Consider the following 26,091-nt stretch of genomic DNA (forward strand, 5'->3'; position numbering starts at 1 on the left):
GAGATATTCTTGATGAGGGGCTGGGGATTTAGCTCAGCGGCAAAAGCGCCTGCCTGGCAAGCGCAAGGTTGTGAGTTCGGTTCCCGGTACTGGAGAAAAACCAAAAAAAAAAAAAAAAAAAAAAGAGATATTCTTGATGAATAAGCAAATCTCACTTATTTCTTCTTACTGTACACACTGCAGTTTCTCTTGTGTTGCCAGTTTTCATTGTGGAAGCATGATATGGGACTTCTGTGGGATAATTTAAACATCAGGATATGTCTAGCAGAATTTTTTAATGTTCTAATCTACCAAATGACCCATTTTCATAAAAGAAGCTGTTGGCATTTTACCAACTCTCTGTACCTTTCCTTTTCCATGTTTCAAGAATGTATCTTTTATATACATAAAAGCAGCAAAAGAATGACCAGCTTTTGTCTGTCTTTGTTTCTCAAGTGCTTTGTGTATCCTCCCCAAAGCAGAGGTGAACACTTAAATATAGAGAAAAGGATTGAAAAGCTGAAAAATGTTACGTAGTTGGCAGATCATCTTACTGTATGTGTTTTCACTGTTTGCTCAATCTCTTTTAAATTAGAAATCCTAACACAGATGAAGAAATACTTATTCTATATGTGGAACTAGGCATACAGAAAATGTTGGATTTGCCTAATAATTTTCAGAATTGTAGCCTTTCTTGTGATCTGCCGCAGAACTGGAATAGTGATGAAAGCAACTCTTATCTTATAGAATGTACCTCTGATGTTGCTGTTGCATGAGAATATTTTTGCGGTAAAAACAAACAAGCAAAAACAAAAACAACAAAATTACTGCAATCACTTTCTACGTTCCAATCCAAAACCCTAGGATTTTCAGAAAATCTCCTAAATCTCTGTGATTCGAAGGAAATGCTCTTACTACACTGCAGAGGGGAAGTTTGAATGAATCAAAAGCTGCCTTGAATTAAAACAGCTGCAGAAATCATGGGCAGGTAACGGTAGAGTGGGGGAGACAATCGCCACTGTGTGGGGATGTGACACTAATCCTGCCTCAGCCTGGACATCCTGCTCTTGGCTGATCCTGGTGGCTGTGGTCATGGGGCTGTCAGGCTGAATCCCGGCAGTGCTGCTGGCTGACTGCATGACCGAGAAAAAAAAAATCATAGGCAGCATCTGAGAGGCCCTTTCTGAAAAATGGGAGTAACATCGACAGCTACATAGATGGGTTGTTGTGAGAACTGTGCCTGGCTGGTGGTACCCTCAGCTAGCAGTTGTGAACCCCAGTAATCACCTGTCATTTTCCATTTCTCCACCAGGTACCTTGGGATCACCAGGCCTCTCACGTACCCTGTGCGGCAGAACGGGAAATGCATGGCAAAAATGATCCTCTCGGTCTGGCTCCTCTCAGCCTCCATCACTCTACCCCCGCTCTTTGGATGGGCTCAGAATGTGAATGATGACAAGGTTTGCTTGATTAGCCAGGACTTTGGCTACACGATCTACTCCACTGCAGTGGCATTTTACATCCCCATGTCGGTCATGTTGTTCATGTACTACCAGATTTACAAGGCTGCCAGGAAGAGCGCTGCCAAACACAAGTTCCCCGGCTTCCCTCGCGTGCAGCCCGAGAGCATCATCTCTCTGAATGGCATGGTGAAGCTGCAGAAGGAGGTGGAAGAGTGTGCAAATCTTTCGAGACTCCTCAAACATGAAAGGAAAAACATCTCCATCTTTAAGAGGGAACAAAAAGCAGCCACCACCTTGGGGATCATTGTTGGGGCCTTCACTGTGTGCTGGCTGCCATTTTTCCTCCTCTCGACAGCCAGGCCCTTCATCTGTGGCACTGCCTGCAGTTGCATCCCGCTGTGGGTGGAGAGGACATGTCTGTGGCTGGGCTATGCAAACTCTCTTATTAACCCTTTTATATATGCCTTCTTCAACCGGGATCTGAGGACCACCTACCGCAGCCTGCTCCAGTGCCAGTACCGGAATATCAACCGGAAGCTCTCGGCTGCCGGCATGCACGAGGCCCTGAAGCTTGCTGAGAGGCCAGAGAGACCCGAGTTTGTGCTGTAAGGTCATTTACCCCTTTGTTCCCTCTATCTCCCAAACCGTTCATGCAAATTCTTGAAGTGCATCCCCAAATACTCCCTGAATTAGTAGCTACTTTATTTTCTACTAACATACTAGATTAGAATTCAGAATAGATTAGACTCCAGTCTTCTACCAGTTAAATTGCAAAATCCTGAGAGAAATTTAGCTGGACTGGAAGAGGAGAATGATTCATTCATGAATTGCAGTTGATGTGACTAATGACACAGGGGGTGGTATTTTCTCTTCTTTCTCCATAAATCATGTCTCAGTTATGTCATGTCTGGATTAATGTGACATTACCATTTTAATGGGTATTTATTCTTCCACCTGGTAAAACTCTTTTGATGGTCTCATACTTCATCAATAAATTCTGTAGCAGGAAACAAAAATGATCTTTCTAGTATGGAATTACATTCATACAGGAGATGCCAGGATGGGGCAAGGTCTTAAATGCCACAGGAGCTTTCAGGAAGTGCTGCCCACTCTCTTGGCAGTTGAGAACTCCTAGAGTTGTTGAGTTTGCCTCAGTGCCTAAGAGCATCGAGTTACAAAAAAGACCCCAAAGGGCTAACGGGCACAAGGAAGTGGAACTTTCACAAGTAACCCATGTGGTCACAAATTTGAATTGTAGAGTAGGAAAAAGAAAGGAGAGCAGAGCTCTCAGGTCAAGAGAAGATTTTGTTTTAAATGTAGGAAGATGATATTTCTTCATGCTGGAAAGCTGAGGGAAAGGAAATTTGGAAGAAGAAAATGGAAGGAGGTGCTGGTGAGAGCATGCAGTGTTGGGAGTGTGGGAGGAGGAAGTGTTCCTCCTCTCTGTCCCTGGTGGGAAGAAACAAACAGAGAGTGCTCTAGCCAAAAGGAGCCTCTCCATTCACTTTGTCCTGTCCTTTAATTTGACAGAAGTGGTCACCGAAACTTAGAGAGATCTCCCACACTTAGCTAGTGTCACAATTAAGTCTAGGTCCCACACCATCTAAAGCCTAGTGCCACACATTTTTTACATACCAGGTTGCCCTTATGTTACAGCTGCAAGTTGGTAGGCCATAAGTATGTTAATTCTTGACTGGGTGTAGCTTCATAGGTACTCATTTTTACTTCTCTTTATACATTGCTTTGTACACAGGAAATTATTAACAATGTGAAAAGTAGCATTTTAAAAAGATAATATTATTTCAGGTTCCAGAATATGTTCAGTAGCTGACATAGTAGATGATTAACAACGAAAATAATTGCTAAAATTATTAAACAGTGTCCACATACTGTGCACCATATTACTTGTAAAGTGGGTGCTTCCAGTATCCTCAGGTTTTGGAAGAATAACTTGAGGTTCAGGGACATAAATGACCTATGATCACATGGATGTCATATAAATCACCTCAGCATATATTCTCTTAATCATTATGTAGTACTACCTGTCAAGATTGAGGTCTGCAGACAGTGAAGAGCTGTCTATCAAATGTTAAGAGCTAGGGTTTTAGCCACTGACTCTGTAAGAAGACAAACAGAATGAACTATTATTTAGAGGAAGTTAAACTTATTAGATATATTGCATTATGGGAAGATATCTCTTAGAATCTTAGTAGACAAGTATATTGATAGCGTTTTAGGGCTTGAGCTGGGTGTTTTAAGGTAGAGAACTGAGGAGGACTGGAAAATGTTGAATTGGTGGGTGCAGTAAGATGAAGTCTTTGAAGGAAGTATTAATGAACAAATAATTAGTCTTAGTAAGTAAGCTATTTTAGCTGGTGTACAGTCCTATCTCATGGAAGCAGCTATATCTTGGAACATATGGCTGGATTATTTTGCCTAGTCCTAGGATTGTTTTGCCCAGGAAAAGGAAAGAATGTTGGTTTCAGTTCTCAGGAGTCACATGATAAGGGGTATCTTTGCAGAAAGTCTTGGGCAATAGCGAGCAGGCCAGGCAAAAGGCAAGCCTGAGTTGTACGGGGGTCCATTAAGCAGCTAAAGGAAGTGCAAATACTACCCTGAACTAGAAAACATTACTATAATTGCATGCATTCTTTAGAGCTGGTGGATCAGGTGATGAAACTAGAAAACATTACTATAATTGCATGCATTCTTTAGAGTCAAAGAATTTAAGAACAATTTTATTATTTTAGCTAATAATTCACAGATAATTCAGGTAATGAAATGATAATTTTTAAAGTACCATGAATGGGTTTTTTAGTTTAAAATGAATAATAAACCAACATATTTATTAAGAATTCATTTTCAGGCACTGTGCTGAGCACTGTATAGGAATTATATCCCTTAATCCTCAAGACTTTACTTCTTCCTGTCCATTGTGAATATGACAAAACAAGGGCTTGGGGAGATGATGTAATTTTCCCACAGTAGTACAGTGAGAGTGATAGAGCTGGACTTGAGTCCAGGAAGTCCAAGTCCAAAAGTGATTTTAGCTTTCATATGACTGTGCCTCTTACAGAGGTAAAGTAGTAACATAAAGTACAACAATATTTGCTTTTGTGTCTTTAACTGAATCCTTGGGTGTTGTTTTCCTAGTAGTCTAACTTAAAACTCTTACTGTGAAGGGCCAAAAAGTAAATATTTTAAGCTTTGATAGTCATATGGTGTCCATCAAAACTACTCCTCTGTGCCTTTATTATCCACATAAGTTAACAAATGCATATGACTGTATACCAGTAAAACTTTATTTATACAAGGGGAGGATGGGCAGCTGAATTTGGCTCATAAGCCAGTTTGCTATTCTTTGTTTTAAAAGAGTTACTATCCTCTTATGTCTTTCTCAGTTTTAATTTATAATTATAATGTATAAAAATAATTTAGGAAGATTGGCATCAAAATATATGAATTTTAGGAAATTTCCAGTGATAGAGCTGCTGCATGTACTTGGAGTAACTGTTATTTTTTTCACTAACTCTATACCAGGCAGTTTTCTAGTTAGCACCAATATTGGACTATTTCTTTTTCAATTCTTTTAAAGGTAATTTCCATGGCCTAAGGTAAATACTGAAATTATGACACTTTTACTGTTATAGATGTATTTCTATTGGACAGACCATAGAAACACATTTATATGCTGCTGTGGTCTAAATGTTTGCATTCCTCTCAAATTCATGTGTTGGAATTCAATCTCCAGTGCAATAGTATTTCTTTTTTGTACCAGGAATTGAACTCAAGGCGTTGCATTTGCCAGGCAGGCGCTTGGGCCATTGGGCTATATCCCTGGCCCTAAGGGCAGTAATGTTGAAAGGTGGGACTTTTAAGAGGTGATTAAGTCATGAGGGCTCTGCTTTCATGAATGGGATTAGTCTCCTTAAAAAGAGACCTTAGGGAACTTGTTTGTGCCTTCTGCCATCTGAAAAGGTAGCTAGAAGGCACTGTCTTGTGAGCTAGCCACTGCATTTGACGGTATCTTTTAGTAATTTTTGTTGTTTCAGGGTACCGTGATTGTGGACCTCCTAGCCTCTAGAAATAAAATCTTGTTGTTTATAAGTTACTGAGTTTATGGTATTTTGTTATAGCAGCCCAAATGGACCAAGATATGTACATTCGGCAGTTTTTTAAAGGTAAGAAAACATGGAGACTGGAAAACCTATAGGATTGAAACAAGAGGAAAATAACTCAGAGCTTACACTAATGCTGATCAGAGAAGACTCCCTGAAGGAAAACTTCCTTCCAAGTGTGTCTCTGAAGGTGGGATGGCCAAAGATGAACAGAAATGGCACTCCAGGTGAAGGGGACATTTTACATAGAGACACCAATATAGGAAGTTATGAAAAGGATAGCCTGGCTGAAGCTAAGGAAAGAGATGGAGATCAGAGTAGAAAGATGGATTGAGGCAACATTATAAAGGATCTTCTAGGCCAGCTCCAAGAATTGGGACTTTTAGTGTAGATAAGTGGTTCTCAACTTGGAGTAATTTTTTTCCCTCTCTCTTGGAGACATTTGACAGTATTTGGAGATTTATTTGGTGGTTACAACTGAGGTGTATGGGGTAAACTACTGACAGTCACTAGGTAGATGCCAGGGAAGCTGCTAAAGGTCCTGCAAAACACACATCAGCCACCCACAACAAGGAGCTATCCAACCCATAAGCTAAAGCTGAGAAACACTGATGTGGATAGATCTCTGCAACTAGGATATAGAGTCATCAAAGTGATGAAGACTAATTTAGTAGCACTGTGTGGGGTGAACCAGAGACAGAGGCTGGATGTAGAGTTTCTCCTCTGATTTATTTTTGAGGACCTACTATGTAAAGGTTTGACGCCAGACATGGCAGGAGTAAAAGGATGAATACATGATAGTCCTTGCCACTGGAAACTCATATATGTACTGTGATTGAAAAATGTGAATATTTAAATTTTTAAGAATGACAAAAAAAAAATCACATTGCCTCAAAATACTTGCCCTCATTTGGAACACACTTATCTCTCTTGCTAGTTTATAAGCAGTTGTGGAAAGTCCCTTTTCATGAATGTCAGTTGCACTGTTGTGGCTACTTAAATATCCTGAACTGATTCAAAACATTTACTTGTAATGGCCATCTTGATTTTGGGGTGAACCAGAAGTGGCGTGGTGCCAGAGCTGGTGGATCAGGTGATGAGGACACGTCATCGTGTTTTGATGAACCTGACTGTCTGTTGGGTAACAGTCGGCAGCAGCATTCACTATATTTTGATCATGTCTTTTGTAAAGGGGCCTTCCAGATCTGCTTCTGAAAGTGGCAAGAACAATGGGATGGATGTGTTCAAAGTGAGAGAGTATTTTGAGGGATATTAATGGCAATGTGTCTTTTACTGTAATATTTTGAAAAAAATTTAAACACTCACTGTATGGTTTGGTCAGCTTTTGTAGTCCAGTGGCTGGGTACTGTAGAGGGAGTGGTGATTGCTAGTAAAAGACTTGTAATCAAAATAGGAACCCCATGGTCCACAGTCTGTAGAGTTGCATTAAATTAACCATGAGGTGGATAACCCAAAACAACCCAACAGATATGAACGGCATAATCAGTTAGTTTCTGGAGTCTCTGGAAGAATGGCAAAGGGCATCTAATTCATACCTCATAGCAAACCTGAGAATACTTCTCCCTCTATCCCTCCTATATCCAGAGGCCACCCTAAGGACTCTGGACCCTCTGCTCTGGTTTCCCCAACTTTTTTCCTCCCACCTAGCTGTTTATTATTTCTGCCTCTTATTCTGCTTGCTTGACTATCTTTTTGCTCTCTCATAATAGTTTTCATTCTTTTCTGCATGAACAATCTACTAGACTGTTGCTACTTCCAAATATTTACCCTTTTCTTCCAGTTTTCTTAATCACCATAACCAGAGCCTCAGGAATCCTGCAGGCACTTGAGAGTTTTTCTTGGGGTAACAGAGTGAATAGACAGAAAAAGCTGTTAATCCTTTTGCACCGATAATTCACTATTATCAATTTTAATCTTTTTCACTTTTTCACAAATGTTCCAATACTGGTAATGCAAAGCCAAATGTGATAATGTGATGTAAGCAGGGATTTTTTTCTTTTTAATTGTGTGACTTTACTTAGGGATTTGAATTGCTATAAATTGCTTTTAAATGTCAGGTTTTGATGACTTGTTCTTTGATACCATTTGTGAACAATATTGAGAAACAGCTTCTAAAACATTTTCCATATAAAATCATGTCATGAAGTTGTTCTGAAGTCCCTCTTTCCTCCCCTCTCCCTTTTTCTCCTTGGTGATTATAATGTCTTTCTCTCCAAAGAGCCTCTTATAGTCCCTGTCAATGCAGTGGCTCTTAACAGTGACTTGTAGCAGAGTAAACTTGAGTTTCTGCCATGAATTCTGTCAATGTGTTGCTCCAGGGTTTATGCTGAAGCTTTGGAATTCAGCGTGATTCTACCTTTTTTTAATGGAAACAATAATGTAAAAATAATAAAAGTGAATGAAATGGACCCCAGAGGCAACTGGGCAGAAACATGAAGTGTACTAAATCCCTGGGTGTTTTTGATAAGTTGCTACTTTAAAAAGACAGAAATAAACAAAAGGTTTGCTACTGTATGGACTTTTTGCCCTCATCATAAACTGGCTGAAATTCAGCACTTGTCATCAACTACTACTACTACTAATAATTTATTTGCTTCATGCTTTGTAACTGCTTATATTTCACTTTTGCAACATCTCCTTAAAGTAGGAAAGGTGGGAGATTGCCCCATTTTTGTTTGATTGCGGTGCTGGAAGTCAAACCAAGGAGGCCTCATGCATGCTAAGAACATGTGTTTCCACTTACTTATATACCCAGCCCTACCCTCTTTTACTCTATTTTTTTTGAGAAGACAATAAACACACCTAGCAGAATATAAACTTTAAGCAATGCAGAAGGGGGTATTCTTAAGAAGAATACAGAGGGGCAGCATTCTTAGGAAGATAATGTCCATATGGAAAACATGACAGAGATGATACTTGAGGTGGATCTAGAGTGTGATAGGGGAGGATCTAGGAGGACAACATGGTCAGAGGGGCACTGGGAAGCTGGGTGGAGTGGCATCAGCCTGGTGGATAGGACTGAGGGGGGAGATGAAAGCTTTTGTGCAGGAGTGAGCCCAAGCCCCCGTGGACATGAGGTAGGGAAGGCCTCACAGCAGAAGGAATATGGATTTCAAGACTAATGTAAGCTAAGGTTTTGTTCAAGATGGCTTGTGCTGGGAGGGTGGTGCTTACAGTAGGAAATAAGCCAAGGGTGCCTGAGCTTTTGGAGGCTGGACTCCCCAGTTTGTCACCACTGGCTGGCAGGTGGGGGTGATTGGTGCTGCGAGTGAGGCTTGTGACTCTCATGATAGAGTCACAAACTGGTGCCGGTGCATGATGAGCTGCAGAGGATGCCTGGGTGTGGTCTCCTCTGGGTACTGAGAAGAGAGAAAGGCCCCAGGCTAGGAGCAAGTGTCTATGGAACATGAATGGGGACACTGTCTGTTTCCAGCCCCCATCCCCAAATGCTCAGGAGCCCAGAAAGCAGGGTCTGAGCTGCTGTGCAGCCTTTGTTCTGAGGCACCATTGTGTGTGGTTGAGGGGTAAAGCCAGCGACCATGTCTTACAGAGAAACAAATCCCGTGACCAGGAAAATCCATCCAGTGAGTCACACATCTGATTAACTGAGCTGAAAGGGGGCTGTTAGCTGAGGGGGAGCAGTTGGGAGCACATGTCCAGGTCTGGGACTCCTAGTGCCAGCTCTGCAGCACGAGGTACTGTATGGTAAACCGGTGCTTGTGAAGGCATGGTGTTAGGGGAGTGTGGATCTCCACCAGGAGGAGAAAGAGACTTTCTCAGCTGTTGGCTCACACTTCTCCGTGACTCATGCCACTTTTGTGAATTTGAAAGGAGGAAGTGAAGGAAGTAGGGTTTTTGTTTCTGCGCACATAGGTTGCTTCAAACATTACTAGGCCTGAAGGGGAGGATGCTTCTCATTAGGAATTGTTCTTGTAGCTGTCATTCTTTCTAGTAGGGAAAGTGCTATAGTATTTTGCAAGGATTTTGAGGAGCAAAGCCATTTTGGTTTATAGCCGTATTGTAAAGAGAATTTCTAAATGGCTTATTGGGGGTTGATTTGCAAATATATTAAGGCCTTGGCAACTTATATAAGTTATGAAATTTATGAAAAACGGCACAGCACTTTTTCTTTCCCTTTGGAGATGCTCATAAACCTTTAGAAGCCACAAATGATTCAAGTTACTGACTGCTATAAAAATTTAAATCCACTCACTACAGAAATGGAAACTCACATTTACGGTTCTTCTAAAACATTTTCTTGTCTCTCTCTTTTTTATAGACAGAACTCTGACTACTGTAGAAAAAAAGGTCATGATTCATGATCCAAAGCAGAATAATGGAGGTGAATTAAACAAGGCAAAACAGGTGGAAACAGAACGAAGTTATTTGCCAAGACTGCAAAATGGAATGCGGCTTCTGCCCCTTTCTTGGGATGGCCCAGACATCACAAACAGGGTGATCTGTTGTACAAAGTACATCATGGGGGAGATGGTGACCTCTCTGTTTTTTTGTGGATCAATGCTTTTGTGTGCCAATGAAAATAGTTCTCAGTGTAAGACAGCCAGATCATCTCAGCAGTAAGCACACTGACAGAACTGAGTTCCAGAAGGGAAACAGTTTCTGGTGCTTTGCATACGTCCACATCCATGCAAGTGGGAGAAGGTACCAACACACACACCCCTAATGCTTCTAAGTCTAGGCATTTTGGTGAATATTCAGGAATCATTCATGAGCCAGAATGTATTTTGTTGTATGACAAAAGGTATCTTTCCAAGAAAACTGTGGTAAGCATAGTGTTGAATATGTTGCATGTCTATGTTAGAAAACGAAGTCCAGTCATCAGCTAATACAAATGATTTCCCCAGAGCAGTGTTTGTTTAAAGCTTTTGTCAAATAGTTTGGCTTTTCTGCAGGGTCCTTGTGATTTCCCACTCTTTGTTAACTCCTCGCTGTTATGGTATAACTCAGGAACAGGTCTCAGGATGGAGAGCAGCATAAAACCTGGGTTCATCTTTTTCTTGCACTTGCACTTCTGAGGAGTCCTGAGAAGTGGGAGGGCTTCCTTTTGTGAGAGTTTGTACTAGGATGAAGAATGAGTGCTACCTACCTGCATTGTATATTCACATAATTATTGGCATGTTGTTTACTCTCACTTTATATGAGGGTGCAATGAGCCCATGGGACTGCTCTGTAACTGTATGATATAAGGAAGAATTGTTGCAATAATAGGTTTCTATAAATGGTTGTGGTGCTCTGGAGCTGGAGCATAAATGTATTCGTTCAGTTGAGTTACGTGAAATGGAGGTTACCTGTACCACCATTGGGAAATGTTCCATCTAAAGAATCTGTTTCTGTGTTCTCTGTATCTTAAATCAAATGTGTGCCTGGATAATTCTGTCCCCTTTCCCCTGCCCCTTCTCCAAGAAGAGTAGTAGACATGATGGGTAGGTAAGGGAACAGAAATGGTCCTTTCAGAGGATAGTGTTTTATAAAGCAATTTACACTCAGTCTGAACTAAGGACATAGAAAGACAGTAGATCAGGAAAATACCTATAACTATAAGGGGAAAATGAGTGCAAACCTTCATTGAGTAAAAGAGAACTGAAAGAGAATATTATTTTACTACAATGAAAGAAGCTGTCCTGTCACAGGATAAAGTGGAACTCCAACATGGATTTGGGACTTCTTCCAACTGTCACTGACATTGCTTCTTACCAGATGCAGGGAAGGGCTGCCTGCAAGGGGAGCTCGGCACTGTCCTTTCAGACAAAGCTTGTACAAATTCCCAAACTGCAGATTTGCTAAAGTGACCATATATACTTATATTCACAATTTAAATGATTGATGATGGTCAGATACATGTTGTTAAATTTAAAAATGTTTTATTACATTACATCAATAAAGGTTATTTGTAGCTGTAATAAAGAAACTTAAGTAATTGTTTTTAATGAAAGGTCTGATGTCATATGTGTCATATGTGTTGCGATATGAAAGATGGCAGAAGGGCAAATTTTATATGTGTTAAATTTCTAACACTGGACAGTTTTGTACTAAATTACTCTTCAGTGTGAGGATTCAATTCTATAATGACAATTTAAAGACAGTGTTTATCTCTTGATTTGATTAATGGGTATTTATGGGCTCCTTTTCCATTCATCACTGTAGGTGTTGAAGGAATAAAAACAGGTTTGGCACAGTCTTTACTTTTAAGGAGTTTGCCCAGTAGAATGCAGACGTATCTCAAAGTGTCACAATATAGTATAACAAGTGCTGTTGCAGGCTGCAGGAAGTGATGCTCCTCTTTCCTGTCGTAGAAGACAGGATGTTATGGTTAGTTGTATTTATTTAGGTTTTCAAATATGCTTGTTTAATTTTTTATTAGGACTTTAATTATCCACGTTGGCTCTTTCTCCTGCCGGACACACCTACATATTGAACTATTTGCTTCATTCTGGCCATTGGGAGGGCTGCGCTTCATGTGTACACTGCACTGTAAATACATGACAGTGCAATGAAGGAAATGGTAGCAACTGAAAGGGAATAAAAAAATGAATAGTATTCACGTATAATGTAATTTGTGCTGGAGATACAGCTTTCATTTTAACTAAGAGTTGAGAAAAATCATTGGCATAAACTTTTTATATATATTTTGTTCCTGTTCAAGTAAAAATGAGTCTTATGACTAATCTCTCTTCTCACTCTAGGGTATCAGCTGTCATCTTCTGGCAAGGCTGAGTTTGGGGAAGCCATGCTTGGGAAGTGAAGTATTTGTAAGAGATAAATAAATCCCTGTTGCCTTAGTACTTAGTTTATTTTGTAAATATTAAACAGGTGGCACTCACAGAGTTCCTGAATTTTATGGAAATTGTTTCATAACTCTCAAAGCATTTACCACGGTGTTTGAGATGCTTGTGTATGTGCTATATTTGGTGATTGTGTTTACATTCAGTCTTATTAGGTTCATTGATTGCAGGAATGAACTCAACAATAGGATTTTAAAATGCAGTCTATTTTTCAAATTGTTTATGCTAATGTAATTGAATTGCCATCTGGAGATGGTAGGACTTTTCCTTTCTGCATTTCAACTACCAAATGAATTATCAACTTCAATTACCAATTTAATTTAATGGATATAAATGTGTATAAATCTTAACTTATTTCAAACAGTCCATGTTCCTTCACATCTCAGAATCTTCACACACACCTTCCCCCTCTGTCTGGGATAATCTTCCTGCTCTCAATTATTTTTTTGATATATGTCTTTATCATTGTTCAGTAATTCTTTAGGGGTAGGGACCACGTCCTTTTCCTCATCAATGTGTTCCTTTATGTAGCACCGTCGTTGGAACATAGATATTGTAGACATGCAATCAGTGTTTCTTATGACATTGTGTTTAATTTTCATATGAGGAACTGAGGAGACAGGGCAGGACCAGTGAGTGGGAGAAGGAACTGGAATTAAACTCTTCTGTGAACACCAGCAAGCAGGCCATCTACTACACGGTGCTGCTTCTTTTGCATGAGTTACTCATATCAAGAGAGTGACCTCTTCTTAATTTTCTGCACTAGTGGAGTAGAGCTGGGTATGTGCTATGGCCCGTATGTTGAAACTTGTTTATCTATAGCTAGCCAGATGGTCCTGAACAGCAGACAGAGAAGCCATTTGGAAACTTTCAGAGGATCATCACTTCTGAAAACATTCAGAGTAATGCAGATAGGGATGCCATTACTTACTCAGAGCTTATAGTGAGGAATACCATGTGAGATATTATGTGTAAACATGTAGACTTCGAGAACCGACTCAGGGGATCTAGTTCCAGACACAGATTTAACTGGATGGCTTTTTAAACTTGCATTGTGTACACATTCTCTGGAGAATAAAAATAACTTCCTAACATGAAAACATTGCTTTTTAGGTCCCTATTAGGTTAAATAAAAATTTAAAAATACTTGCTCAGGTAGTAAAGGCTAACAAGGAGATGATGTGATCAACAAGAACATAAAAACAAAATGTGCTATGGCTCCTGTGAAATAGGTAGAGAGAGAGGTTGATAAGTAGAAGTAGCTTTGCAGATAACAGGTTGAGTCGTAGGCATTTCAAAAAAATTAAGAGGAAGGAATTATACTTGTGCTGGTAGAAGAGAGAAGTGGTAATCCAAAGCATCAGATGGTAGGAAATATCTGGAGTTTATCTTTGATATGTATTATGTAGTATTTTTGGTGGCAAATTACCTTTCTTAATTACAGTCCTATCAAGCTATTATTAAGATGCTCTTTGTTCTTTAAACCCACACAGTCTCACAGCAAGAGAGCTGGTTCAGAGCTACAATGATAGGCAGCAGAAAGTCAGCTGTAGATATAAAAGGTTATCATTGACAGTTTCCAAAGTCAATAACACACCTGCAGGAAAATGAGATATGACTGCATCCATGGAGAATCACGGCACTAAGAATCTCGTGGATGGTCAGCTCCAATCTTCTGTCATATTGTAGGTAACAAAACTGTAAACCAGAGCTGTGTTTTATCTGAATTTGTTTAAAGAGAATGGTATACAGCAGTGCTTTGCAAACTACCTTTGATGAAGTTATTATTTTAAAAATCTGTCACATACCTGTACATTTGAAAAATATAATAAAAATGTATTCTAAGAAAAATGTAACAAACAGGCAGAATAGAAGACTGCTATTTTTCTTACTGGAGTCAACATAAATATGATAAGAACAGGCATAACATGGAGAAAAAACCCACAGAAATTGACCATTGTTCACTGAATGTGAGTAGTGGTTACTCTGTGAAGAAGTCACCACAGCATACTCATTCCTTGTACTGGTAGGACATCAAGTCTGCAAGGCTCTTCTGCAGTGGGCTGTGATGAGGGGGTCCTAACAAGAAGTGCAAGGACTGCTAAAGAGCAGCTTGTCCCTGAGAACGACCCCTGGAGCAGTACGGTACAGAGGAGCTTCCTGTTTCAGTCCATGCTCTGAAATAGTCATGAATTGGCTTCTAAACTGCTGCTTCTAAAATTTTTCCCGTTTTTTTCTCATAAGTGACCTACAGTTAGAGTGAATCCACAATGCTGACCTAAAAGCATTGAAAGATATTTTTACTAGTCAGTTTTCCTTTCACTGAGGCATAGTACCCAACATCCACAAAGAAAAAGGGTTTAGCTTAGCCCACAGATTTGAGGGATTCAGTCCATTATTGACTGGCTCCAGAGAAGAAACTTGGTGGAAGGGTGTGACAGAGCAAAGGTGCTTAGTTGATAATGACTGGGAAGCAGTAAGGGAACGGAAGCAGAGAGGAAGGGTTGAGGGACCAGACATAGACCAGTCACATCTCCATGACTTACCCAGATATACCTGGAAGTGTGCTCCACAGTCACCTGGATGGATCTCAAAGCAAATCAAGTTGACACTCCACCCTAACCATCATGGTATTTACTTTTCAGGGTAATTATATTAATTAAGTTGTTCTCAAGGCAAAGAAAGTACTAAACTTTGACAGTGTCACCAACAAATTTTAAAGGCCAAAGATGGTATTATTAGAAAGGTTGTTATGGAGTGAGCATTATTTTATATCTGAAACCCAGTGTTTCCAAACTTAATTCTGAATAAGAATTATCTAGTAACTTATTAAATGTGTAGATTCCTGGACTCTGTTTCAAGAGATTCAAATATGCTCTGTTCTGGGGTGGGATGCAGAGTGAAGCAGCCTTTTAACCAGCCTACCAGGTGACTCTGGTGCTGCTGGTCTGGGTTCCAAATGTTGAAATTTTCTGTTTCTAAACATGCTATCAAACTGACTTACTTAGCCAATTGAGTATGCTGTTAGTGTCAAAATACATAGTCATGTGAAATAATATATAAATAATTTGTGTATAATTATAGACTCTCCAGTCACTTCTTCAAAAATGGATGCACCTTGAGATCATAATATTAAGTGCAGTAAATCAGACACGAAGCTTAAATATTGCATGGCTTCTCTTATATGAGAAACCAAAAATATTAATAAAGAGCAAAAGAAAAGACAGATAATAAGAAGTAGGAAAATAGATCTTTCTCAGATGGGAAGGGGATCAAGAGATGGATGGGAGGTAGGGGATGAAAAAAAGAATTAAGATGTGCTGTGTACATATACCAACTCCTCACAAGGAATGTAATCACTATGTACAATAAACATGTACTAACAAAAAATACACACCAGAAATCCAGGGAGCTTGTGGAGGAAGCTCACAGATCACTTTAGATTGTTTGCTACTATGGATCACTACTCAGATTGTTCACTAAGGTTGTTCACTACTATGATACCTAAGACATGTTAAGATGCTTAACTTTTTGTTTTTGCTAGTGCATGTTTGTGGTAATTTTTTAGTTTCTTTCTAACTTGATCTTGAGATTTTTCTGCTGAAAGTGGCTATAAGCCAGAACAGTCACTCTTTTTTTTATTTTTTTTATTTTTAGGACAGCTACTGTTTAAGAGCTATGACCAGGGCAAAGTCAGGGTCAGGTGAGACACAAGAAGAACTTACTACTCAGGTCCTAAAGAAGTTAAGGGTGTTGAAGGGGCTGATGATAGTCCTGGAGGAGACAGAGCTCAGCTAGTGGGTAGGGAGCTAGAGAAAACCTTTATTAAGGTCCACGGGAGTTATCTGTTAGATTTTCAGAAGGCTCATGGATTGGTAAAGGAAAACATGGAAAGGTAGAAACTTATTTACAAGATTCTGGTGTTAACTCTTATGGTTTTTGTGGTCAGCAGCTATGGGATGTGTTGGATTTTGGGTCAGTAAGGGGTGGAGTAGTGGGCTACTAGCATACACACACAAATGTATAGTGAAATTCTAACTAGATGAAGGTGATGGGACACATTTGAGTTTTAGATAACTTATATCAGTCCTTAAAATGGACGTCAAAGCAACAACTGCATTAAACAAATTTATGATAAGTGCGGAGCTGAAAAATTCCCACATTACTAAGTGACTCTGAACTGATTAATATTGGCACTAACACTAGGTCAGTTGAAAAACAATGCATCACATTTTGGTTCCCATAGCAAAAGAGCTGGTCAAGTTTCTGTTATCAAAACAAAGATTAGATCTTTGTAAAATATGTGTTGAATATTCGCCATTGAGTATGAGTGTTGACACTGACTAAAGTGCACACTTTTCGTCATTATATGTATATTCATGTGTTTTTTTTTCTACTCAGATTTTATTGGCACATTTTAGATATATGTAGTAATCACATTCATTATAAAGAATTTGCACCTGTACATGATATAACTTTGTTTCTTTTTTCTCCATTCCTCTAGCCTCCCTTCAATCCTTCCTCTCATCCCCATTACGTGGAGATTTTATGGCAGTGTGATTCATAGAACCCACATTTATTGAGTGTTTATTACTTAGAGTTATTCTGATAATCTTCAAAACAATTCTGTTATCTCTTTTATGGCTGAGAGTATTGAGATTAGGTAGCCCAATGAGATTAAATCCTAAGGGGAAAAGTTAAGCCCTCAGATGATGTATATTTTTTTTATTATATCCTCTCTTCTATTCCACAAAATCCATTTTTTTAATAACTGACTGATTGTGTGGGATACTGAACTTCAAGAGGATCCCCTTCTGGGCTCTCAGATATCTCCTCTCACATTAAATACTGCATAGGACCCAAGTCAAATCATAGCCAGTGGTGAAGGGTGTAAAGATTGTGATTCTTGCTTCTTCATCCACCATCTTGGGTTTCTCCAGTTCTGGGTACCTGGTTTCCTGATGCTTCCTCTTGCTTAGGTGTATCTGTTGGTTAATTTGACTGGATCATGGAGTACCCAAATATTTGGCTGAACATTTTTGGGTGTGTCTTAGGTTGGCATTTGAATCTATACACTGAGTAAAGCAGATTTCCTTTCCCTATGTGGATGACCCTCATCCAATTCTTTGAGGGTCTGAATAGAACAAAAATCTAGAGGAAGACAGAATTTGCTCTCTGACTGCTTAAGCTAGGATACTGGTCTTTTCTCTTTGACTCGGACCATCACCCCTCTGGTTCTCAGGTCTTCAGGTGCCTGCTGAACTACACCACCAGCTTTCCTGGGTCTGCAGTTTACAGATGGGAGATCACTGAATTTCTCAGTCTCCATAGTAACATGAGTGACTGTCTCATCTTCTCCCTTCTCACCTGTCCCTTGTCCCTTCTCCTCGCTCCCCTCACCTCTCTCTCACCCCGCACCACTCTAGTCTTTCTCCTGTTCTGGAGAACCTTGACTGATACACTGCCTATTGTACTTAACATATCTATCTTTTCCTCATTAAAACTGATCTGTTCTGTGTTCCCTTTTGTCATCTGCTATCTCTTAAGCATCACCTAATTAATCACCCGGTTAATCAAATACACTAATTAAGGGACAATATCCTCTTCTTACAAGGCACATAGTTACACTGAGGCAGCAACTTCCTCCATCACTGTCAGACTGAAAGAATGTTGATGGAAGTTTCAGACAGTGTGATAAATTGGTAGTGGAGATAGCAAGTCAGACCATACTATGAATGCTTCCTGAATTGACTGGGATTCTGTAAACCTTACAGTTGTTTAATTACTTACAGACTTCCCAGGGGTCCCTGAAGCTGAAAATGCGCAGTTATCCAAACGAATCTACATGACTTGGGCCAGGTCTTTTTCCTGCCAACATCAGAGCAGAAAACTGTCGGAATCCCCTAGCTCTTTAAAGCAAAAATAAATGAAGATAATTAGGTAACAGCTGAGATTTGTCAGGGAGATTTGGCCAGGTGCTCCCAGCCCCTGCTCTTTGTAGAGATCCGCTTCCATGAAACAGTTTCGGCTGTTCTCCCAGCCCAAGAAGAGTTCCAGTGATAAATTAAAAAAAAAAAAAATGAATGTTTAGAGTCATCTCATTATTACATCTACTTCCTTGTCAATGGTTTTGTTTGAAATGTTAGACTATATTTTAGAAGTAGAGATAAGATTAACACCTGAAGCTATTTCTGGGTGCGTGACACAGAAATATTGCTTATTTTCTTTGCTCTTGAAAATTTAATTGCAGCAAGCTTTTATACTGGCTTTTAACTTATGTGCAAAAAAGATTTATTTAATGAAAACAATTAAGGAAAAATTTGGCCTAACTTCCATTCATCCATTTGGTTTGTTCAACACTTAGATTTTTGGATGAAAACGATTAAAAAAATATAGCAATGTGAATTCTATTGGGGCCTATAGTTTTACAGCAGAATTGTCTAATGAAGACTGAGAGAAAATGCTTTCATTTTCCTTTCACTGCAGCAAATATATATAGAAAAGGATGTTAATGTACAGTAATATGTTGGTTCAGGAATGCTTCTGATCATGAACAAAAGTGTTAGGCAGAAATTTGCTGCATCCGCTGATGAACATGACCACAGCCATGGAAGAGAGTAGTGGAAGGAATTGAGTTCATGAACAGAGGTATCACTGTATTTAATTTACCTACCATTGGCGAAGAAAGTTGAGGAGAAGACGTATGTTTTCTGTAAAAGATGTCATAATCAGAAGTTTAGAAGAATTTTATTAGATGAGTTTTAATTTTTAAAGTGGAAGATTTAAATTTGATATTTCAAGCAAATGAAATACCTTTTTTTGGTATCCTTTGGCCTTGGGCGATTTTCCTAGGCTCTCTGTTTCTGGGCATTGGTTGTTTTAATTGAAAAATGGAGATAAAACTATTCAGTACCTTAGAGGTTGTTGAGAAGATTAAATGAATAAAAATGTAAAGAGCTGAGAACAGAGCCTGATGTACGCATGCTTGGTTGGTGTCTGCTGCCACTGCTCTTGTCCTGTCTCAGCTTCTTTTTCCCCAGAAGCAGACACTTTTCTGAAACTATTGCACATTGTTCTGATCAAAGCCTGTATGCTTTTAACATACTAGATTGGTGTCTTTAAAAAATTACATAACTGTAAATTTTACACATACTGTCATTGCACGTGCCTTCTTCTGCAGTTTTTCTCAATGTCAGGTTTTTATATCTGTTGATACTGGGGGAAGAGATCAAATTCATTCCATTTAATTCCGTCACATTTGATTAAATGAATATATTACAATTCCATTTTCCCTTCATAGATGTTTATTTTCAGTGTTTTAAAATTATAAAGAATACTGCTTTGAGAGTTTATAGATGTACCATCCTGCACACAGTAATGAGTTGCTTCCATGGGTCTTCTGAGCTTTCCAGCGCGGTTATATCACTGTACCTCTACACCAAGGCTCCCTTAAGGGCTGAAGATTGAGATTCTGTTTCATACTCAACAACGCATTTGCCCATTTCAAGGAGATGCTGGGAAGTTCTGCCTCAGGGCACAGTCTTCATATTAGAGTGTGTGCACCCACCCCACCCCTCCCCAACATGTAGTTATGTGTGTACATGCAAGCACAAACCTATCTATGGCCATGCTCACATACTTACGGACATGCTTGCTACATACAGATATGAGGACTTTCCCAATATGGATGGTTGTTAGAGCAATCCATTTCCAGATCCTAATATTGATTTGCCTGAGAGCTACATGAAAGTTCCTACTTCTTTATTCATTGTCATCTTATGTTTATATTTAAAAAAATTGGTTGTTTATGGAAATTTGGGTATAACTGGGTGTTGTGTGTGTGTGTGAGAGAGAGAGAAAAAGAGAGAGAGAGAGACAGAGAAGGGAGAACAAGAGGAGAAAGTTTGCTACATCAGGCAGTCCTAGTAGTGTTCAAAGTGCCCTTTTGACATACGAATAATCTGAATTCAGATATATTTGAGAGTTGGATGGCAAGACACTTTTGTTTCATGATCTCCCCAGTTTCATCCCCTGATTGTCAAAGAACACATTAATTCTGAGAGTGAATGTCATGAGAACAAAACAGATAAGAAATATAGAGGGAACTGATGTCTTTATTTCATTGAGACAGTGAGCTCATGACAACTCCTTGGTCTTTACCCTCCTCAGAATGTTCAGAAGTTATAAAAAGCATGCTGGGAAAGATGAGCCTATTGAGAAGCACAGTCTGAATTTTTCATTCCAAGGAAGTAGAGTAGGGAATGTGTTTTTCGCTGGGGTCCTATCTTGGTTTACCCAAATTCTTTGCAGGTTTAATGGGAGAGCAGATGAAAGCTTTCATATTTATTTACCACAGATCGACATTATACCTTTTAGTAAAATAAACGCATGTTAGAAATAATAGTATTTTATAGTTTCTTGAACATTCAAATTTATAGGAGAAACATTTCCATTACCTTTCCAAAAGACTACTGCATACCATAAATTCATATACACTTTTTATTTGAACTCATGTCCGCTGCTCATGGTCAGTCACTGAACAACTCTTGGCTCACTTTTTCATTCTTGTGATTTACTTATTAGATTTATATAACTCAACAGAGGCTGGTACTGGGTTTTACTATAAAAATGGCACTTAAGTGTTAATGTACTGTTGGTAAGGTTTGCATTACTAAGTCCTCTCTTATTTTGCTGGTAATTGATAGTGATTTCTGTTCCATTTTAGCAGTAAGCAATAATCATTTTTGGACATAGAAGCTAAGTGAAATAAACATGATGGTCTATTCATTTCATTAAGAAACTAATTTTTGCCAAAAATGTTATATATTTATATTTAATAATTACTTATAAAATTCACAATACATTTAGCTCTTGATCGATAATTGTTTAGTAGTGATTAGTTTAACAGGAATTAGTAATATTTTAATTGCTACTAAAAGTGATAATTTTTAAATCAAGAAAAAATTTTAATCCTCATAATTTGAAAGTCATAAGAAAGCAAGATTTTACTACTTTTAATATACATGTTTTCCTAACAGAAATATGATAGAGTGATCAATAAAAAAACATTCAGACATAAAAGCACATTACATTAAAATAAATTTCAGTGGTAAAATATAACAAAAATGAAAGTTTAAAAAGCAAACAAGGTAAAATTTCCAAACGTTAAAAAATTGTTCATAGATATATATTTTTTTGGGGGGGATGGTTTCCAGTACTGGGAATCGAACTTACGACCTTGTGCTTGCCAGGCAGGCGCTGTGCTGCTGAGCTAAACCCCCAGCCCCTGTTTATATATTTTAAAAAATAGATGCTAATAGTTAGTCAACATCATGTTTGAATACCCTTAAAAGAATGAAATCAACAGTTTTATTTAAAAAATAGCAGTGCAACTTACAGTCAGTTCTCCATATCCATGGGCTCTATATCATATATTCAACCAAACTTGGATCGAAAATATTTGGGAAAAAATCATATCAGTAGTGAATATGTATAGACATTTTTTGTTGTCATTATTCCCTAAATAATATACCATAACAGCTATTTACATAGCATTTAAATGGTATTAGACCATTTTATGTAAAATAGACTTGATTTAAATATATAGGAGTATTTGAATAAATTATATGCACATACTATGCCATTTTATATAAGAGACTTAAGCATCTGCAGATTTTGGTATCCTTGGATATTCCTGGATATAGTCCCTTGAGGATTACAGAGGGATGACTGTATTCATAACAATTCAAAATTACATCTTTTTCAAGTATTTAAATTTATGGTAAAAATTTACATATCTATTTACAAATTTGCAAGTGGTTGCAAGTGGTTTCCAGAATTATTTTATGAAGTACATGTGCAAAAAATTTAGATTCTCACCATTTCCATAGTATGCCCAAATTGAAATTACTATGTAGGAGGGTATATGTCTTTATTTAGATTTTGCCAAATTCTAAATGGTTATCCCATTTCACACTCTAACAGCAGTGTATGCAAGTTCTCTTATTTTCACATTTTCTCAGACATTGAAATATTATCTATTTTTGCACTTTTACATCAGAAGGGTGTAAAATGATATCACTTTGTGGTTTTAAATTTGCATTTCCTTGTTACTAGTAAGGCTGGATGTTTCACATGTTTATTAGCCATTTGGATTTCCTCTTCTGTGAACTGCCTGCTCATATCTGTCCATTTCTCACTTGATTAAGCTACATGTTTGTAATGAATGGAACTAGTTTTTATAGCGCATTGACTTCTGCAGCTTATTTTGAGGAAACACCTGTATGTTTCTTTTACTTTTAATTCTCAGCCTAATTCTTAATTAGCCAAAAATATTTCCCTCAACAAAACATTCTTATTTTTGGTCTCTTCCCAGAAATTTTCTCCTATCAAAATTCACTGCTGATTTTCCTTCCCATGAAGGTATCAGACCATCTGGACACTTCTGACTGACTATATGATGAGAACTACATTTTTTTCCATAACTAGATATAGGTAATTTGATACAAATGAATGAAGAATGTAAAATAGAAGCAGCTTGTTACCTTACTAAAAACCTGGGGTTTCATTGATTTTTTAATAAGATTTGGTTTCTTTAGAATCAAATTGTTTAGAAAGATGTTTCCTCTTAAGGTACTAAGATATCATTTGAAATATTGCTAAACCTTGACTCATGAGTGAATTGACCAGGGCAGTGTCATAAATTGAGCCATTGAAATAAAGCTGGCTGTAGAATGGGCTGGATGTATGGAAGATGCCACAAATGGCTTTAATTTTTCTCCCACCAGTCTTTTCACTCTGGTCATTAGATCTCATTTCCTGGCCTCTGGATCCCAACCCCAGTGAAGCTCAAATATTTCAAATAACTGTTAGATGATAAAATTTCCTTTCAGTGATTAAGATTCAGTGTAAAGTTCCAAGGAGATCCAAATGAGAACTTCATTTTCAAAGCCAGTTTAATTTCCCTTTCTCAGTCATACCCTGAGATCTGTAAATCAGAGATATTCTGTGGGAAAGAGTTGTTTCACACACTCCTCCCTTTCTCTTTTTGTAATTGGAAAAGAGGGAGAATTAGAGGAAAAGGAAGGAAGACCCAAGGAAAAGTGATAAGACTTTTCCTTGTGTACTTCTCTGAAATACAGGTTTTGGGTGCTTGGTGCTTTGTGCGTCATATTTCGGGTTCTTCGGACACAAATCTGTCCTGGTGGGGCCTCTACCGTTGCAATATAAGTTCTTCCAAGACCTCTCAGCTTTTGCCCCAAGGGCCACTCACAGACTTCTGTTACATTCCTTTGCATCTGGCAGGTGATCCTGACAGGTGACATTTTCAGGCCATCTCACCCCTTGCGATTTGGGTGGCATTTACTTTTCATAAGGGCAGTTTCACTTATCTCTGGAATGCCAAATACCAGGAGTATGTCTCCTCACTTCATGCTATTGTTTCTCTTCACCTTGCTATGGAAGGTTGTTCTGGCTGGTCTTCCATTATAGCTCCTCAAATTATGCTTCAGGGACCAGTAACATCATGTAGAATCTGGTTAGAAATGCAGAACCTCAAGCTTCACTCCTGACCCACAAAATGGGAATCAGCTTTTTACCATGATCATCAGTTGATTCATTTGCAGATTAAAGTTTGAGAAGCCCTGACCTAAAGGCAGGCTTCAGTTTTTATATTTAGCTTGATCCATAAACTGCAGGGTACTCATGTAAACTCTCTCAAATTCTCTTACCAGCCCTTTTTGGGGTACACTCCAAGTTTCTATAGCTTTCTGTCATCCAGCAGGGGAACTTTATTGCAAGAACCTATGCTTTCTATGAAACTTTTTCTAGGAGCTTCTGTCATTCAGTCTGGAAGAGGGAATATTTTCTGTGCTTTTTCCATGGGTAAAATAGGCAAAATCCAAAATCTTCTCCTCTAGGTCCTTAAAGTCACTATCTTCCTGCCTTCTTAAGCAACTCCAGTCTTTTACCTAGAAGTGGGTGGGGTGGGCAGTAGTGAGAGTTGGAGGATCAAGAACCAGCTGTCACATCTCACCACAGCTTGAAGAGAGATGTCTGGTGGGATCCATAGTTCCTCTCTTCAGAATGTGGAGGCAATAATAACCTCCTTTCCTAGATGTGAGGATGTAGGGAACCACTCAAACTGCTTCAGAGTTCAGGGACATCTAAGGACACCTGAGGATGTGACCCTGCTTGTCTAGCACAAGTGCATAGTGGGATAGAGTTACAGAACCATGACTTAGCACGGGTAAACACTCATGTGCTGGTTATGGTACTGTATAAGAATGTAAATATGAGATAACAACCTGTATAAGAATTATACAATAAAGACACAGGTGGCTCTTGCACTCTTGCACTCTGCTCTGCTCCAGTTGCCTGCTGTTACTGCTGATGTCTTACATGTGGCTTGTTTAACTTGGGGACTTCACCAAGAAAAATCTCTTTTGGACCCCCTGAGTGGGCCGACAGAAGATTTATTCTGAAATTCTGTGATAACTGCAAAGGATATGTTGTTCCTATTATAGTAAGAAGTGTATTTTATGAGTGTAACATGAAATGTGTTCTAATTTTAGAAATTCTTTTCATATCATAAAAATACTAAAGTTGATAATAATTGAAAGGTTCAAGTATCATTTGTGGACTGTGCTTTTCAGATTAGCTCTTCTACTATCCAGAAATAAAGGAGCTTTATAAAATTAAAACAGAAAACATCTCAGGACCATCTGACAAAATATAAAAATAAACAGAGACCAAAGCTGTTTGTGCTCTGAGGAAAATGCCTGGAAGGAACCCTGTGGTTGAGTTAAAGGTAGAGACATGAAATGATTTCCCAAGAAGAAAGTCTAATAGGAGCCCTTCCCCATGTTAAGCTCAGACCTCCAAGAGCTGAGATAGCCTCAGGGCAAAGGTCTACAATTAAACTCCTCTTAGCCTCAACCACACCTGAATTTCTATTTCTACCCTTAGGTATCTTCAGAAAATGTTGCTTTGAGTTGATGAGAAGGGAGGAAAGGGAACAGCCTTCCAGGAATTTGGAGCCAAACACTGTTTCAGTGCAGATTTGCAGTGTTGGATCATATCATTGGTTTAAGGAACCTCACTCATCTTTGCTTGGCTGAAGCTGGTGCGGTGTGCATTGGTAATACTTCTCCAGGGCCTTGGAACTACTTTATACCAATTCTTTTTGGAGAAAGTCATACTTTAAGTCTAATCTTCAAAGTATTTCCATTCATATTTTTTTTTCAAGGACAATAAACAAACACACACATAAGAAAATAAAAACAAGATGAAAAAATTGGTGGTAAAACTAGTTTAAAAATTAGTTATTGGAGGCTGGGTATGGTGGCACACATTTGTAATCCCAGCACTCAGGAAGAGGCTTAGGGAGGAGGATCACTGTGCGTTTGAGATCAGCCTGGGCTACAAAGTAAACTGCAGAGGGAGACCCCGCCTCTAAAAGGCAAAAAAAAAAAAAAAAAAAAAAAAATATTAGTTATTAGACTTTTAAAACTGATTGTAAAGTGGAAGTAATGTACTGACAGGTAAAACATACAAGCTTTCAAACATTTATTAGGCATCTAAAGGCAATATTTAAATATAAGATGTATTAAATATTGTTTCTTAGGAAGTTTTAATAATCTTGTGGTTAGAAGGTAGTTTTATGGATACCATATGTTGGGTGAGAAGACAGACAATTTCATAGCCAGT

General features: G+C 38.6%; 1 protein-coding gene and 1 long non-coding RNA gene across 4 annotated transcripts in view; one reads left to right on the forward strand and one right to left on the reverse strand.

Annotated features, from left to right (window-relative positions):
- Htr7 (5-hydroxytryptamine (serotonin) receptor 7, adenylate cyclase-coupled) overlaps window positions 1-11,501 on the forward strand; it is a gene marked incomplete at its 5' end in the record, with an annotated part of 99,001 nt that extends 87,500 nt beyond the window's left edge. Inside the window, 2 exon segments of one of the 3 annotated variants that reach the window (XM_005385841.2) lie at window positions 1,292-2,047; window positions 9,865-11,501. In XM_005385841.2, the coding sequence (XP_005385898.1) occupies window positions 1,292-2,047; window positions 9,865-10,162 (1,054 nt within the window). In that variant the 3' untranslated portion in view covers window positions 10,163-11,501. 3 annotated transcript variants of the gene reach the window in all.
- LOC102012665 overlaps window positions 1-26,091 on the reverse strand; it is a 41,939-nt gene that overhangs the window by 2,580 nt on the left and 13,268 nt on the right. The window lies entirely within an intron of this gene.

This window comes from Chinchilla lanigera, unplaced genomic scaffold (assembly GCF_000276665.1).
Source record: "Chinchilla lanigera isolate Chin_1 unplaced genomic scaffold, ChiLan1.0 scaffold00024, whole genome shotgun sequence".
NCBI lineage: Eukaryota > Metazoa > Chordata > Mammalia > Rodentia > Chinchillidae > Chinchilla > Chinchilla lanigera.